The sequence below is a fragment of the Pimephales promelas genome, chromosome 17, assembly GCF_988280905.1.
Source record: "Pimephales promelas chromosome 17, fPimPro1.hap1.1, whole genome shotgun sequence".
NCBI lineage: Eukaryota > Metazoa > Chordata > Actinopteri > Cypriniformes > Leuciscidae > Pimephales > Pimephales promelas.
The window spans coordinates 25065248-25081642 of NC_142785.1; the positions used below are offsets into that span (position 1 = coordinate 25065248).

General features: G+C 36.5%; 2 protein-coding genes across 11 annotated transcripts in view; one reads left to right on the forward strand and one right to left on the reverse strand.

The window, feature by feature from the left end:
- Positions 1-359: 359 nt before the first annotated feature.
- cox11 (cytochrome c oxidase copper chaperone COX11) lies at positions 360-3823 on the reverse strand. The gene is made up of 5 exons (XM_039665098.2): positions 3725-3823; positions 2760-3124; positions 2526-2681; positions 940-1065; positions 360-756 (listed from the first exon to the last, which is right to left on the reverse strand). The coding sequence occupies exons 2-5, from the start codon at positions 3075-3077 to the stop codon at positions 574-576; spliced, it is 783 nt and encodes a 260-aa protein (XP_039521032.2). The 5' UTR covers positions 3078-3124; positions 3725-3823; the 3' UTR covers positions 360-573.
- A 10-nt stretch (positions 3824-3833) lies between these two features.
- The window catches only part of stxbp4 (syntaxin binding protein 4), a 41982-nt gene continuing 29420 nt past the window's right edge, over positions 3834-16395 (forward strand). For 3 of the 10 annotated variants that reach the window (XM_039665101.2, XM_089122255.1, XM_089122256.1), the window contains exons 1-10: positions 3834-3985; positions 7530-7719; positions 7825-7914; positions 10519-10592; positions 10709-10804; positions 10889-10958; positions 11059-11133; positions 14799-14878; positions 15780-15909; positions 16210-16342. In XM_039665101.2, the coding sequence (XP_039521035.2) occupies positions 7859-7914; positions 10519-10592; positions 10709-10804; positions 10889-10958; positions 11059-11133; positions 14799-14878; positions 15780-15909; positions 16210-16342 (714 nt within the window). In that variant the 5' untranslated portion in view covers positions 3834-3985; positions 7530-7719; positions 7825-7858. Of the gene's footprint in view, positions 3991-7529; positions 7720-7824; positions 7915-10518; positions 10593-10708; positions 10805-10888; positions 10959-11058; positions 11134-14798; positions 14879-15779; positions 15910-16209; positions 16343-16395 lie in introns of those variants that run through there. The other 7 variants (XM_089122253.1, XM_089122250.1, XM_089122252.1 and 4 more) reach the window with 7 other exon arrangements.

Sequence of the window (16395 nt, forward strand, 5' to 3'; positions counted from 1 at the left end):
TTGTATCTGCATATGTAAAACATGTTTCAGCATACTGTAGTGTTCTTGCTCAATATTGTCCACAATGTATACATTATTTAACATGTATCTGTTACAGCTGTATGATATCCAAAAATCTAGCACAGACTAATTTTCTTAAGTTGCCACAATACATATACAATACCCTGTAATATTAATTATTCCAACATGCCCCCAAAAAGCGGCACAAGTCATTGTTTTCACTCCAATGCAAATTTTTTTAATCATGTGCACAAAATAAAATAAACGTGCACAAATGCTGCCCTCTAGCGTCCTAAAGACTATAATGACACGCATGCACAAATGTTGCATAACAAGTTCAGTGATTTGATATCAACAGGTTATAGCTTGTGCAAAAATAAGAGCTAAAATTTTATTGTCTTAACCATGAATATTCACAGACAAATGATCAGCTTTGATGACTCTTAAAATTTGTATGTAACCATTTGATTCAGACATCAGACATTATCCCATGTAGTAATCATTCTCAAAATAATTACAGAAAGCAATCTCCAGAAGATAATTCTGATTTTAAAGTCTCTGAATAATGCATAATTAGCTATAACCAGGGATCGGTATCCGCTGTCCTTCCTTGGCTTCAAAAAAGGTGTATGAGAGTATAATATTGTCTACTCGTGCCATCCTGGGGTCTTCATCAAACTCTGGATCAATGTAGAAGAATACAGGCATGTCTACCTCCTCATGTGGGTTTAACCTCTGTTCCTCGAAACAGAAACACTGACGGAAAAACAAAGCAGTGTATTAGAATTTAGCACACTATTCAGTGACCTAAGAAGGTAATACAAGGATAGCCAAACATTTCTGCATACAGATGTCAAATTTAAAAAATAAATTGAAACAAATGTACAGGTTATAATAGTAATGTTTGTATGGATTCATTTAAAAGCATCACATATTTACCTGTATCTTATTAAAATATTGTCCAGCATCAAAAGGTACAACATTGTAGGTTGAAATGCCTATCACCGGTTTGTTTGTGGGATTCTTAGCCCTATAAAAAGCCAGCGCAGTTTCCCCTGGTACAACCTGGAAAAAGTTCAAACATAAAATAATCAACTTGGATAGTTTGATAGACATTACATGAAAAACATGTTGTTTACGGAATTCTTACATTAAAAGGGCATTCCTGAATATTCCTTTATTTCCAAATTTATATCATTCCTATATTTCCAGATATTTAGTATGGGCAGGAAGTGTTTAAACATTTTTTTTATTTCACATTGTTTTATGTGGCTGCGTTAAACTAATTCAAATGACCTTTTTATCACATCAATCCACACTTCATACAAGATGAGTAGAAAGTATTCAAATCCCTAGTTAAAGCACCTTTACGGCCACAAGTCTTTTAGGTAAGATGTGACAAGCTTTACACATCTGCATTTGTCGATTTTGGACAGGCATGTTGAGGTTTCTCCAGAGATGTTCGATTGGGTTCAAGCCCAGGCTCTGTCTGTGCCTCTAAAGGACATTCACAGAGTTGTCACTCTTGTATTGTCTTAGCTCTGTGCTTAGGGTCATTGTAATGTTGGAAGGTGGGATCCTCTGCCCAGTGCAAGGTTCTTGACTATATTTTGCTGCGTTGAGCTTTACTTCTACCCTGAAGAGTCCCTCAGTCCCTGCTGGTGAAAACACCCCTACAGCATGATGCTGCTACCACAACTCTTTACAGTTAGGATGGTATTGTGCAGGTGATGAGCAGTGCCTGGTTTCCTCCATTGTTTTTCACAGTCTGAGAGAGTCATTTAGGTGCTTTTTTGCAAATTCCAAGTGGGTTGTCTAGTCTCTTCAGTGAGGAGAAGCTTGAGTCTGGCCACTCTGTCATAAAGCCCAGATAGGTGGAGTGTTGCAATGATGTTTGCACCCTTCTTTAAATTTCTCCCATCTCCATATATGATCATGGAGCCCATCCAGAGTGACCATTAGCTTCTTTGGTCATGACTCTAATCTAGGCCCTTCTCTATCGATTGCTCAGTTTGGCCAGGAGGCCAGCTCTTGGCCTCCAGCTCTAGGTTTCACCCTGGTTGTTGCAAACTTCTTCCATAAAGGATTATTATGGCGGCTACATGCTTCTGTGAACTTTAAATACAGCAATTTTTGTCAATGTCTTGATTCAATCCTGTCTCAGATGTCTTGATTCAATCCTGACATCATGGCTTGGTTTTTCTCTGAGTTAGTCCGTTTATTGAGGGGGGTGTGCCTTTCCAAATCATACACATTCAATTGAATTGACTACAGGTAAACTCCACTAAAAGTGTAGTAATATTTACAAGCATCCCAGAGAAGGGTAAGTTATGCAATTATTTAAGTCAGTTTTTATCTTTAAACATTTCCAAAGTTATCAAAAATCTATCTATCTATCTATCTATCTATCTATCTATCTATCTATCTATCTATCTATCTATCTATATCATTTTGTATTATACACAAATGTTTGTTGCATATAACTGAATAAAAAAGATTGTAATAAAAAAAAATTATAATCTTACGTAAATCTCTGATTGCTGTGGACGGAAGTTCCATTGCATGCTGGCGTGTGTGTCTGCATTAAAGGTCACTTTAATAACACGCTCCCTAATTGGCTTCATAGTCTCCACTTGGTCTGTGTCATGTCCAGCTACTGCTGTGCCTCCCAGTCCTGTTGCCTGAAGTAAGAGAAACATATTATTGTAAAACAATAAATACACCAAAAATGGCTTTGAGACTATCAATCTAATACTGACCTGACAGTATAGCCTGTAGAGAGGAACAGAAGCATATGACATGCCAATCATTCCCACTCCGGCGGCCGCAATGTATGTCAGGATGGTCTTGTTCCTTTCTTTCCAGGTATCTTCCTGGCTCTGACGTTTCCTCTTGTTTGTTTTAGCTCCTCGTGACTGGTTGAGGAATCGCGGTGGGGTTCTCCTGAGGAAGAGCTGGACTCTAGATGTGGCTAGTCCTCTGATGTTGCAGCATTTAATGTATAACCGAGTGCTAGAAAGTGCTTGCTGTACATAGCGCTTTGCAGTGCACCCACGAAGAAGTAACGGTAATAGCATAATCCTAGAATTATGAGTGGAATCCCCTCAAGACAGGTTTGTTTCACCTAAAACATAAGACAAGGACAGATATGATTACTAAATGATGGATTACATCACACAAACTGTGTGTCATTCCATAACTCAAATAAAGGTGGCCTTACACCTACATGTGAATAAATGGTTTATTAAAGAAAATGATACACATTAAAAATGTAACAGATATATTATTACAAGTATGTAATTCCATCTACCGTTCAAAGTTCGGAATCATTAAGAAAATAACACTTTAATTCAACAAGAAGCAAGCATTTATTTAATTTAACAAAAGTGATTATGAAACAATTCACAGTATAACTTAAGCCTTTTATATGCTACTACTACGTTATTTACCATCATTGAGCTGTAAAGTCAATCTAAACAACAACAATTAAGAATTTCTCTTAAATTATAAGACACTTTAAAGCGATAACCAAACAATACAAAATATTAAAAAGTGCTGTTACAGTAACGTTACAACTTTAAATAGCATGCTAACATCCATTCTGCTAAACGGGTTATCAATCCTTTCCCATTCCTGTGTAAACTTATATAATGACCGCGTGACTAAATATGTAATTAAAAGGGCTTTTAACACGTATTTTAACCAGAAGATGCGGAAACATTACCTGGTTTAAATGATGATGGTTTGCGCATATTACTACTCACCCTTCAAAAGCATGTTACAAAACACTAACCTATTGGTGCAACAGATTAAAGTTCCCCGGGTACAGGTCGCTACTGCTAAAGTTCCGGTGGGTTGTAGATTGAGTTGGTTAGCGAAAATGTGATTATCACAGTAAACATGTTGCATATTAATAATGTAATAATAGTGCATTGTTTGCCGTCTGAATAGGTGGAATCACATCATCACAATGGACAGCCTAAGAGTTAAGTAAAACACGTATCTCTTAATTTTTTAATGAGCACAAACGATAGAGAAATTATGTTTCTAAAATGATGTACTTCTCTAGTTAGTTCCTTCAGGCAATAATAACAAACAGAATAGCATTAGGCCTACATTTAAAAGGCATGCATAATTTTAAATAATTATCCTATTTGCAAAAGTTACACTATTCCTGTTTATGTTTGTTTGTTTGGGGTGGGGTTAGGTTGTTCTTGCTTAAATATTACACAAAATCCCTGAATGTGTATTGAAAACTATACTGTTTATCGTGATGCAATAAAAAAATTTAGATGAAGGTACAAACGATCTTACAGATTATTTATGAAAATAGCTTGGCAAGCTAGCTAGGCTAACGTTGGCTAACGAGGAATTTAACGATAACAAGAAAAGGTTTAATAGGTAAAATAAGTGTTTTCTTATAATACTAATGAGAATTTTTAATTAAAGTATATTACAAACTTTTAATTTAGACCCTAAATATTAGCGTGTACAAAAATGCCATTATGACCCCTTTAAAAAGGGTCCATACACCCAGGGGCGCCGCTAGGTCCTTTTTAGGGGGGCTTTAGCTCCCCTAAAAATATGAGTCGGTCTGAAAATGTGTTTCGAGAACGCCCAAAATGTCCGGGATTCGGCTTTTGGGTTCTACCGCCATTCATTATTATACTGTGGCGAGCAGGACGAGGTTAGGGCCGCGGGAGAACGGCACGAGGCCGGTGGCGTGATTACTGATGAGCGACAATGTGAGGCGCACCAGTCTAATATCGCCAACGGAGGAGCGGGGATTTTCTTAAAGGAACACTCCGACTTTTTGGGACTTTAGCCTATTCACCTTACCCCCCAGAGTTAGATAAGTCCATACATACCTTTTTCATCTCCGTGCGTGCTATAAGTCTGTTTGACGCACCCACCGCTAGCCTAGCTTAGCACAAAGACTCGATGTGACTGGTTGCAGCTTTCATACTGATCCAAATGAGTGGCAAAATAACGCAAACGTTTTCCTATTTACATGTTGTGATTTGTATAGTCACATAATGTACAAATAACAAAGTCAAATGAGACACAGACATCTTTTAACCGTATAAAACCTGGGAACTATTCTCTGAAGGCGAAGCACTGCTACTTTGACGGCGTAATAACCGCATCACCGGAGACACGCCGTGGTGAGGAGCGGAGAGTTCGCTCGGTGTTTGGGTAATAGAGTCAGCAATTTATAAATAGTAAAAGCGTAGTTTAGAGTCATGGGTTTTCGCTCTATTGTAAATAGCTGCGACTGTAAACAGGGGAGGTAACCATGTTTCACAGAATTCCAACTAAAAACAGTAGCACCCCAATGCAGAACATGAGATCCACGGGGAGGAGTCGGATCACGATCCAAGGGGTGGAGATGGGTAGGATTAGGGTTGGGTTTAGGGATTAAGGGTGGGTTTAGGGATCAGGGGGCGGAGTTGGTTAGGTTTAGGTGTATGTAAGGTGGGAGGAGTTGGATCTGGATCCGACTCCTCCCCATGGATTTCATGTTCCGCAGTGAGGACCATCTCACTAAAAACGCTGACTGGATGAAGAAATGGCTAACTTACTCTGGATATTTATCCAAACACACCTAAGATTATCAAGGGACATTATGTTTGCTCGGTACATTTCAATGAGGACGACTATTTTGAAAAAATGGAATTTGCCACACGGACCATAATGTGCTGAAGGATACGGCCATCCCATCGATAGCACAGACAGGACAGTGGATCACCTGCGGCTGAGGTAAGTGTTGTGTTCCGTTATGTTTTTAGATGACCTACTGTAACAGTGCCTTTAGCCAGATCTAATGTAACGTTAGTGAGACTATTATATGATTAGGGTATGAATATGTTTTTATCTTGATGCGGTGCGGACGCGCTTGGGAAAAAAAAACGAGCGCGTTCACCGCGTTGAACTTGCACCCTGCGCGCTGCGCGCCTAGCCTAAATTTGAAATAACCATGGAAATAACGAACTTGAGCGTGCAAAAGGGTACGATAGGCTGTGAGTTCATTGTGCAAAAACAATTTGTGCTATTACTTTCCCCTTATTCTATCCTATAGTAATGCAATACTGTATATTATATAGGCTAAATAGCCTACATTTGGTTCAGCTAATAAATTGCATTTAAAATATATTGATTCCTGACTGTAATAATAATTATTTATTCATGTGATATTTATAAATCTGGGTGCGTTTTTGGTTGGAAATCAATGAAACATGGTACTGTATTACCTGGTCTCCCCTGTTTATTGTCACAGCTCATACAATAAAGCAAACACCCATGATAAACTATGCTTTTCTATCTAACGTTAGTAATTGCTGCCTCTTTATTCCAACGCTGAGCGAAGCGAACTCTCTGCTCCTCGTCACGGTGCGTCTCAGGTGATTGTTATCACTCTGCCCAAGTAGCAGTGCTTCCCCTTCAGAAAATATAGTATTTATACGGTCAAAAGATGTCTGTGTCTCATATGGCCTTGATATTTGCACACTCTGTGACTATACAAACCACAACATGTAAATAGGAAAACGTTTGCGTTATTTTGCCACTCATTTGGATCAGTATGAAAGCTGCAACCATTCACATCCAGTCTTTGTGCTAAGCTAGGCTAGCGGTGGGTGCGTCAAACAGACTTATAGCACGCACGGAGATGAAAAAGGTATGTATGGACTTATCTAACTCTGGGGGGTAAGGTGAATAGGCTAAAGTCCCAAAAAGTCGGAGTGTTCCTTTAACAATGTTTGAACACACATCGACCGATCACTTGTTTAGCATTTATGTAAACACTACATTCAAATTCACCAATTGGAATGAATTCAATTAGATTGGAACAAAAGGTGTGCATGTAAACCGACTGCAAAAAGCAAAAACTGAATCCTGGACATCGATGGCCGGACATGTCCGGGAAAAAAGAGGATGGTAACCCCAATTACTCAGCTTTCTAAACAGAACAAGAGCCTGCTAGCTTCCAAAAAAAGATAGTTAACACGTGTACATTCTGTGAGTGAGATCCCACCCTCTATGGGCGGGTTGAAAACATGTATAAGTGGAACAACCCCTACTACTGACTGTAGTCAGTCAAAGGCCAAAACATCCTCCGATAATGCAAAATGACAATTTTTCTGCATCTGAGGATTTTTTCCAGACAAGAAAATACATAAATCTCTCGTCTCAGGGGGATATGAGGGTGGAAAGCACGGTAATTTGAAAATACTACAGGTTTTCTAAAAATACAAAGCTTTATGCTAAATCCTGAAAATCCCTTTAAAATTATGAATGTTTTTTTTTTTTTTTTTTTTTTTTTACAATATCATGCCGTGTTCCAGTGGGCGTAGTTCTCAGAGTAGTTCGAGAGCTTGTTGCGGTCTCAATTGATCCACTTTTATGTACTGTCGACCCTCAACCGTTTTTGGGGGTCAACAGCTTATAAAAAAATATTTCTGGGTTATTTAGCTTGTTTGCTGTACACTCTGTCTCATAGCAGTTTTTTTCCCCCCCATTTTTCTTTTCAGTTTTACATAGACTCCCATAGACTACTTGTCATTCACTGTCCCCGCGTCAGAAATCAAGCAGTCAGACTCACGTCCCCTCATTCAACATCACAGCCTCGGGAGAGACAGAAATCATCATCCGCTGTGACAGGCAGCGCAGAGAGAGGTGAGGCAAACCATGTGACTGTGGAGTATCAGGACAGATTAGTGGGTAGGTAGCAGTTTGTCTGTTACTGTCTGGGTAGATTGCTGTCTCTCGGTCATCGAGATTGACCTGATTTGAACCACCGTTCTCCCCAACCCGGTGATATCGAAGATTTTTACAACACATCATTGCTTGTGGACCTGTAATGGCACTGCTTCCTGTGGAGGCAGAACACTTTGACGGGCTATCACTCCTCTACTGGTAAGAAATGCCATTATCTGGTTGTTATTTTGCTGAGTGATTTAGATTAAGCAAATACTAATGCTTTTAAAGCTTGTTTGTTTTCTGTTGTATCCTCATTTGATGTGCTTAGTTACCCTCATGTTTCTGCTTGTTTCGTCTGTTTAAAACATTGGCATGGATATTACATTTGTGTTGGAACATTTCAGCATCCTAATATTCTGTTTACTAATTTGTGCTGCTCTAATAATGCATATAAAATGGCTCATTAAAGAGCTCATTAAAAGCTGACAGCAATTACTGTACAGTAGGAACATTTAAAGTTCATCATCATGGTGATAAACCAGCAGGAAGTGGAAAGTTAGAGCAAGACTGATGGGATGGACCCTGTAGTCTGTAGTCACTTCCTTGCGTGGTTTGAGCAGGGTAAGACAGATTAGGTAGAATTAAGTGATCAGTTTAATGCTGGATCTTTTGTAACACAGTCGCACGCACTACATCTGAGCTCTGTTTGTTCAGGGTGACTCGTTAAAGACAAATCCTTTTATTCCCCATTATACTTTAAAATTGTTTATTTGTGTAGGTTGTGTACAAAAGCATGCACAGCCATTTTGATACAGATTTGATGGATGTAAACACGCCGTATCCATGACCGGTATGTTGGGGACAGACCATCATTACGCTGAACTTAATTCTAATTCTCTTTGTTGCTCTCAATTTGATAGAGATTAAAGTGAACCGTTTACAGTGCAGCAAAGGAGATAACAAAGAAAACTAATTGCGGGGATAGCAATCAGGTTAAATACATCACTAGTAAGAGGCACATGAGTTCGTCCTTGTCATCCTGCTGGCTGACCGGCACATGAACTCAGCAAAACAAAAACAGCACTTAGGTCTGAGATTACAAATCGTATTCTTTAGCTAATTCATATGTTTGTTGCCATTTAGTACTGTATAAATATGATTTTTTTTTTCTTCACCAATACAGAATAACACTCTAAAAAATGCTGGGTTGTTTTAACCCAATTTTGGGTAAAATATGGACAAACCCAGCCATTGGGTTAAAAATGTCATTTAAAAATGTAACCCAATGGCTGGGTTTGTCCATATTTTACCCAAAATTGGGTTAAAACAACCCAGCATTTTTTAGAGTGTATATTTATCTTAAAATCATAACTTGCTATATCTAATGCAAAACTTAAATTAAGTTAACCTACCTTTTAAATCTCAAAAATGTACTTTTTCTGATCTGATTGATTGTACTTGTCAACTCGATAATTCGCCTCTTCTTCACATCACATTACATTTGGGGTCTCAGTGACCCCAGGTATTAATAAACGCAATGCATTTTCAGATTGTACACAATGTACAGGCACACTCCTTCCACATGTTTCCTTTGGTTTGTGTGTTTTTGCAGGGGTTTTATTGACCTTAAACAAACCCAACATTAATACTGAACACCAATCGCCTTTTCAAAAGAGTGCATGCCTACTTCTTAGTCAAACAGAATGATAAAGCTTTTGCAATATCTGCTTGCCGGGTTTTGTTGATGTCAGATTCACATAACAATTCTGAAGTGCAAATTATTGGTCAGTTTTGAAAGTGCTATTAATAAATTTTACACATGCAGCATTGCAGAGTATGTACGTAAAATAGATATTTAAAGACATTTTAACAACACGAGGGTTAAAAATAAAATATGTGATGATATTTGTTTTATAAAAAGAAACACATTGTTCAGAGCTTTATTAAAATCTCACTCAATGTCCTAGTTAAAGTCAAAATATTTTATTCCGTTGCTTTGTCTGTTATGGGGATTAAATGCAATAGAGATCAGGCTGCAGTTTAACAGATTGGATATATACCCTCTTTCTATAAGAATTTATAATATGGCGCTTTTATTGTTTACTTACATGCTTTAGTGATTTTAATATAAGCCCAAGCACAATAACCTACTTCCTGTATAAGCCTTTATTTTTTTATCTCTGATTTTTTTTTTGATGATACTTCAATTTTCAATTTACTGCAATCAAAAATATTGTTATATACATTATAGATTCTTAGAATCTGTTATATGATTCTATATATCAGATATATGAACCCTATAGGCTTTTGACTTAATTTATGCCAAAAAGGTACTATGTAAGGAGAAATGTCTTGACTGCATAATACTTTCATGTTTAAAGGGTTATTTAATTGATTCTCTAGTGAGTAAGTATGTTTACAAGATTTTAGATTCCTAAAATTTGACCATTGACCAAGTGAATTAAAACAAAACTAATATTTCTATATTTTGATTGATTTAACCCTCTAAAGCATGTGTCCATTGCAGGACATATGTTTAAAAATCAATTTGAACCATTGTTACATCCACATTGGTACTTTCTTGATTCCTTTTTATGAATGTCCCTTTTTCTGGAATATTTACCATGATCTTCTGCTGTAATGGACAGATTTGTAACTCTCTAAATATGCAGTGTTTTGTGGGGAAAGGATTGGGAATGATTATATTCTTTTCTTTTGGGATTTAATAATTCATGCATCAGAGGGTCAACCACATTATAACCATGCATTCGATAATCTGTATTTTTTATTTTTTTATTTTTGCTTTTTTACTTTTTTTAGGACAATAATGGGGCCCCAAGGCATCAACCGTGCTGTGGAGAGACTAGACTTCACAGACTGTAAGAAAGGACTTGGTGAGAACCACAACACAATTACGCTGCTTCATTTTTCAAGGCATTTGATGATGCACAATTTAATTTCACCCCTGTATAAAGAATTAATCCAAAAAATCTTGTTCTCAATTTGATAGGCGTGAAGATTATTGGGGGCTACAGGGAACAGAGTGGTGAAGAGTTTGGTATTTTCATTAAACGGGTTTTGCCAGGTGGCGTGGCGGCACTGGACGGTATGTTCTTTCTCTCAAAATCTCCAATGAATGTATTCACTTTGATTCTGTGAATGATGGATGATGTTCCTTTCTGTCTTTCAGGCCGTCTTAGAGCAGGGGATCTCATTTTAGATGTTAACAACATGAATTTAGGAGGTGTTACAAATGAAAAGTAATGTATTTTCTATTGGTTATTGATCTGCAGTAAATTATAGGATGACTTAAGTATAGTAAAAGGACTAAACTGAGAAATATGTGTGATGTTTTATTAGGGCAGTGGAGGTTCTTCGCATGGCATCATCTACAAATCACATGTCTTTACTTATAGTACGTGATGAGCATTCCAGGTAAGATGACTTTTAAAGTGGTTATGAATGCATTTTTGCATTGTTCATTATGTTCTCTGAGGTCCACTTATGTTATCAATATTTTGCATAAAAAAACACTCATTTAGGAGTTATGTAATTTAGGTGTAAAAAGTTGGTTTCTATCCTGTTTTTGACCCTCTTTCGAACACTTTATTTTTGATAGTCGTCCTGTATTCAAGACTTGGAAGTAAATGCTCACTGCTATGATTGGATAACAGTTTTGCATATTAAAGTCATTTTTCAACGTCCCCACCATTACACGTGTGGAATTGTTTTGAAAACTTTTGATTCAGAAAAATATCTTGTTACATAGTTTGCCAACAATGTGTTATGCATATTACATAAACCTTATTGACCACAATTAAAACTTTAAGTACATTGAATGCATAATTGAGATAACTCAAAGTAGGCTACTTTGAGTTTGAGTTATCACAGTTATAATTGACCAAGTATGACTTGCTGTGTTTGGTGTAAACAAAATTATTTGTTTGTTACACTGACCTTCTTATAGGCTATTCACCAGTCAAACTTTTCGATAAAGTGAAAAACATATACATTGTCATTTGCAGTGTTGTAATGTCTTACTGATGACAAAACAGAAGATGTTGTACACTGGAGCTTTTATTCATGATCACAGTGAATGCCTTAGATCAAAACAAAAACTAAAGCAACGTTCTCTACGTGCTTTTGTTCTATATCTGATAATTTAATGTATTAATTAACCCCATAAATGCTGAAGCAAAGTAAAGAACAGCAAATTACAACTGTTCATAGTATAACTGCAGCGCTACAGTATAAATACATATGACATATCAAACGATTTGTAACAAAGCAATAGTGACAGATGATAAAAACATTATTTCTCACACTTGATTGTTGCGACTTTACTGTCAGATCCAATATCCTACTGTTTCCGGGGGGCTACTGTAAAAAATAAAGTGGGTGCAACTTCCGGTCAGGTGGCGGAAGTAGCATACCAGTGGTATTTTGTGTAATTTTGCGAAGAGACTTGCTGTTTTTCGGATAATGTTTTACTATATAAACTAAGTTGCAAACCTTTATGAGAGATGTTTTTACGGAGGTTAGGGACAACGTGTGCTGTTCGCGGTTGTGCATAGGCCTATAACCGGACCAAACTAATTCAGTGGCAAATTTTATTAACCAACAGTCTTGGACTAAAGATTTTAAGTGAAGGCTACTGTGAAGCAAAATATCCAGAACATGAATGACATACAGAAAACATTTCATAGTATATCTAATATAATATATATATTTCTCAGGTCTGTGAGGCATGTAGACTATGCTGAGTTTCGGTTCATTTATGAGACGAGCTGGAGTTCTGGCGCCGGCACCTCTTATCTGCTATATTTACTTATTATTTATTAAATCCAGGTAATTTGTTGGTGAAACATTGATTAAAATTAAGATACAATTAATACAAAATAAAATTAACTTTAAATAAAGGCTTAGTGCTTTCTGTTTGAGGTCTCTGTGAAAGTTTTAAAGCAGTATTTTTGTGCCACTTTCAGGGAACTGTCACGTCCGCAACATAGTTTTTTCCTCATAAATGCGAACATGAAACATGTTCTGTGGAGAGCCAACCCTTCTTCATCCGGTGGGTAGTATTAATTTAGATTTGCGCAGTGTAAGTTCACAGAATTTCTAAAAAAATATTTTGCCACCTAAAAGTTAAAGATTTTTTTGTGTCACGTCCCGCAGGTTTATTTCCCTCATATTAAATACAAAAATGCATGTGTTATATTTTTTGCTATATTATGTCTGGACTACTTTATTAATGGAGTATAATATTTAAACAGAAGTTTCAATAGCCTATATTAAATACATTTTCTGAGAATTTATATTTCAGGTTTTGACTGCAAATGTCACACTGGAATTTCCCAATTTTAAATAATTTATCTTCAACTAGTTTTGTTGTGTAGGTCTATATGTATTTTATAATGTTAACTTCAAATAAGACTAATAGTAAAGATATGATAGCTATTTTGGATCTGGATGGGTAGGATATCTCTGGGAGTTGGAAGGGGTGTATCGTGATTCTGCCTTCTCTCACATGCGACACAGGTTCGTGGATCCGAGTATCGCGATTTCTGTTTTATATCGCGTATTGTTACAGCCCTGTTTAATATGAATCTTTTTTATTATTATTTAGGAACAAACGAGGGCCTCTGTTTAAGAAACGCTGGCTCGCAACTGCAGGTTCCAGAGCACCGCAGCGTTCAGTGAAATGTGACTTCCTGCTTATTATGACGCAAAATGACGATTTTTACGTCATAATAAGCAGGAAGTAAAACACTTAAATCTTTATTTCTCCCATCTAAGGGGAAAATAAGGGAATAAACCATGACCATTCAAAAATATGACTGGGTTTCTAAAGATACGAAGCTTAATGCAAATGGGTGAAGTGTCCCTATAAACTATTTAAAAACTTGTCTGTTATTTGAAATCAAGCTAAAATAAAATATCAATATTAATTGAAAAGCTTGAATTAAATGAAAATGTGTGAAATTTTGTTGCGCAGGTGTCGCTCATTAGTAATCACTCCACCACCCTCGCGCCATTCTCCCACGACCCTCGGCCCCGACCTGCTCATCACAGTTAACTTGGCACCACAATAAATTTAAGCTAATTAAAATTATTTACTTAAAATAAATTAAAAAAAACAAAGTAAAGTAAAAAAATACAAAAAGCAATGTTAAGAAACAAATGAAATGACAAACAAAGCACACAACAAAATTACTAATAATTAAACATTTTTTATACATTTTAGCATTGCTTCTTAGGAGACTTGATCTATAGAGTAATTCTTTACTGGCAACACAAATTTGTTGTTGTTTTGGAACTGTCTGCTTAGCCAGAGGTCTCGGTTTTGGCCAGTTGTCAAGTTCTTTCTGTCTGTATTAGTTTAACTCAAGCTGGCATTTTGCTGGTCTCAGTGACTTCCTGATGAGCACTTTTGTTCTCCTGACTGAACAGCTGTTGACGTATTTGGGCCGCAAGTCTGTCATATGTGTCCTGAGTTAAACCAGCTGGGGTCAGGTTTAAAGCTGTAACGGTGTTAAAGGATTACCCTCATAAATAATGGACAATCAATCACCTTAAACAAACTGCTTCAGGACAGTACACAGATTTTGGGAACATGATGTCAAGAATTTAAAGATTACTGCTTAGATCACATTTCAACTATGGAAACAGTCCGGCTTTTAACTTTGATACCAATTTATCTGTGATTACTTCTGTAATCTAATTACATGCTTCTAAGCTTCTTTGTGGACTAATGAGGAAGTTTAAATTAATGGGAGTTGTCAAATAACTAGGGACGTTCTTACAAAAATGTAGTTTGATTGTTTAATAGAGGTGTGTTCATTATTTTTTGTGTATTTTAAAAACTAAGAAGAATAATATCATTCAGAATTCTCCTGTAGAACATAAGTACATTATAATGCATGATTTTACAGAAAGGAAAGCCCTCATTTTGTTTACTCTCTGAACACCACAGAGACAGAACATTTAAGAAAGAGTGTTAGTCTGTACAAAAGCCCTCCTATTTTGAACCACTGGAAAATTATGGCTCCAGGAAAGGTGAATCTTTGTATGATCTTGCATGTTCCTTTGTTTATCATTAGGAGGGAATTTGCTGAACTAATGGAAAAATATGGCTCGAGCTATAGTACCAGTTCTGGATCAGACATCTCTGTTTCCACAGGTATTTTCCATTATGTCTATCACTATATTGCATTGCAGGAGTGAATGACTAATGTCTGAATTTGAGAGAATATTGAAATGACGGACAAAAACAGCCACAGTGTGCCAACTTAAAAAAGCTTTAGTTTAGTTCTTCCATAACATAGTTTTTCTACATAAAGAGCCAAGCATGCATAAGAATATAAATGAACCAAAATGTATGTGTAGTTAGGGTTCAGTAAGATTAAAAAATAAATAAATAAATAAGAAAAATCAGCAATTATGCATTCAATTAATCACACGTGACAGTAAGGACATTTATAATTTGCATTTTTCTTTTAAAATTTCAAATAAACGCTGTTCTTTTGAACTTTCTATTCATCAAAGTTTTCTAAAAAATGTTTAAAGGTTTCCACAAAAATAGTGAGCATCACAACTGTTTTCAACTGTAATAATAATAAGAAATTTTACTTGAGCACCAAATAAGACTGTAATAGTAATGGCTGCTGAAAATTTAGCGTTGATATCACAGGAATAAATTACATTTTTCAATATATTAAAATACTACAGAAGCCCTGAACTACAACGTAAAAAAAAAAAAAAAAACATCTGTAAAAAAATTCCATTTCGAGATCCAAATCAGTTACCGTAAATTAATAAAAAACATTTTGTAATATGCTAATACTTTTTTAATGTATTTTTGATCAAATAAAATACAGCCTTGGTGAGCGTAGAAGACTTCTTTTTATAAAATGACTTTAACTTTTGAACATTAGAGTAAAAATAAATAGCTAAAAAAAATGTGCAGGTTGTTCTTATTCTAAGTGTACTCTGGCATTTCTATTGTAGCATTCATTTGTTTTTTTTATGTGAAAGAGTAGCAGAAGTTTAGTTTGAGAGTATTAAAAATATCTTGTCTTCAGGAAAGATGACCGACACAGCCTCCTCCTCCTCATCTTCCAGGTCAACCAGTCCTCTGCTTCTGAGCCCTAAAGACCCAAACCCAGTATACACCACTGCCTCCATTACCTCCCCACCTCCACAAGTCTGCACGTAAGAACCAAAAGACACACTGTAGATCTAATTCAGATTTTATCCGGTGCTTTAGTATAATCCTTTCGCATATTCTACTATCAAAGTGAATGACAGAACCCAGCAGGTTTCTCACACTAATGCAATTAATAGTGTCCTGATTGAAGAGTTTAAGCCTGAAAAGACCTGACCTAGCCTGAGTGAGAGTGAAATCCCACAACAGATTAATTTATGGTTATTGAAAAAAACAAAAAACTAATCACCTCAGGATTCATTGTTTCTGCTGTTGATCCAAGCCCCTGTTAACCTCTCTTTCCCCAGAGACTGCATGATTCAGTTGATATGTGTTGCCAAAGGGACAGGATTAGGCTTGGTCATCAGGGGCGGAGCTAACCGTGCAGAGGGGCCAATGGTGTTCATTCAGGAAATAATGCAAGGGAGCGACTGCCAAAAAGTATGTTTATTTATTATTATTGTTATTCTGTAAAATGACACACACAAAAAATC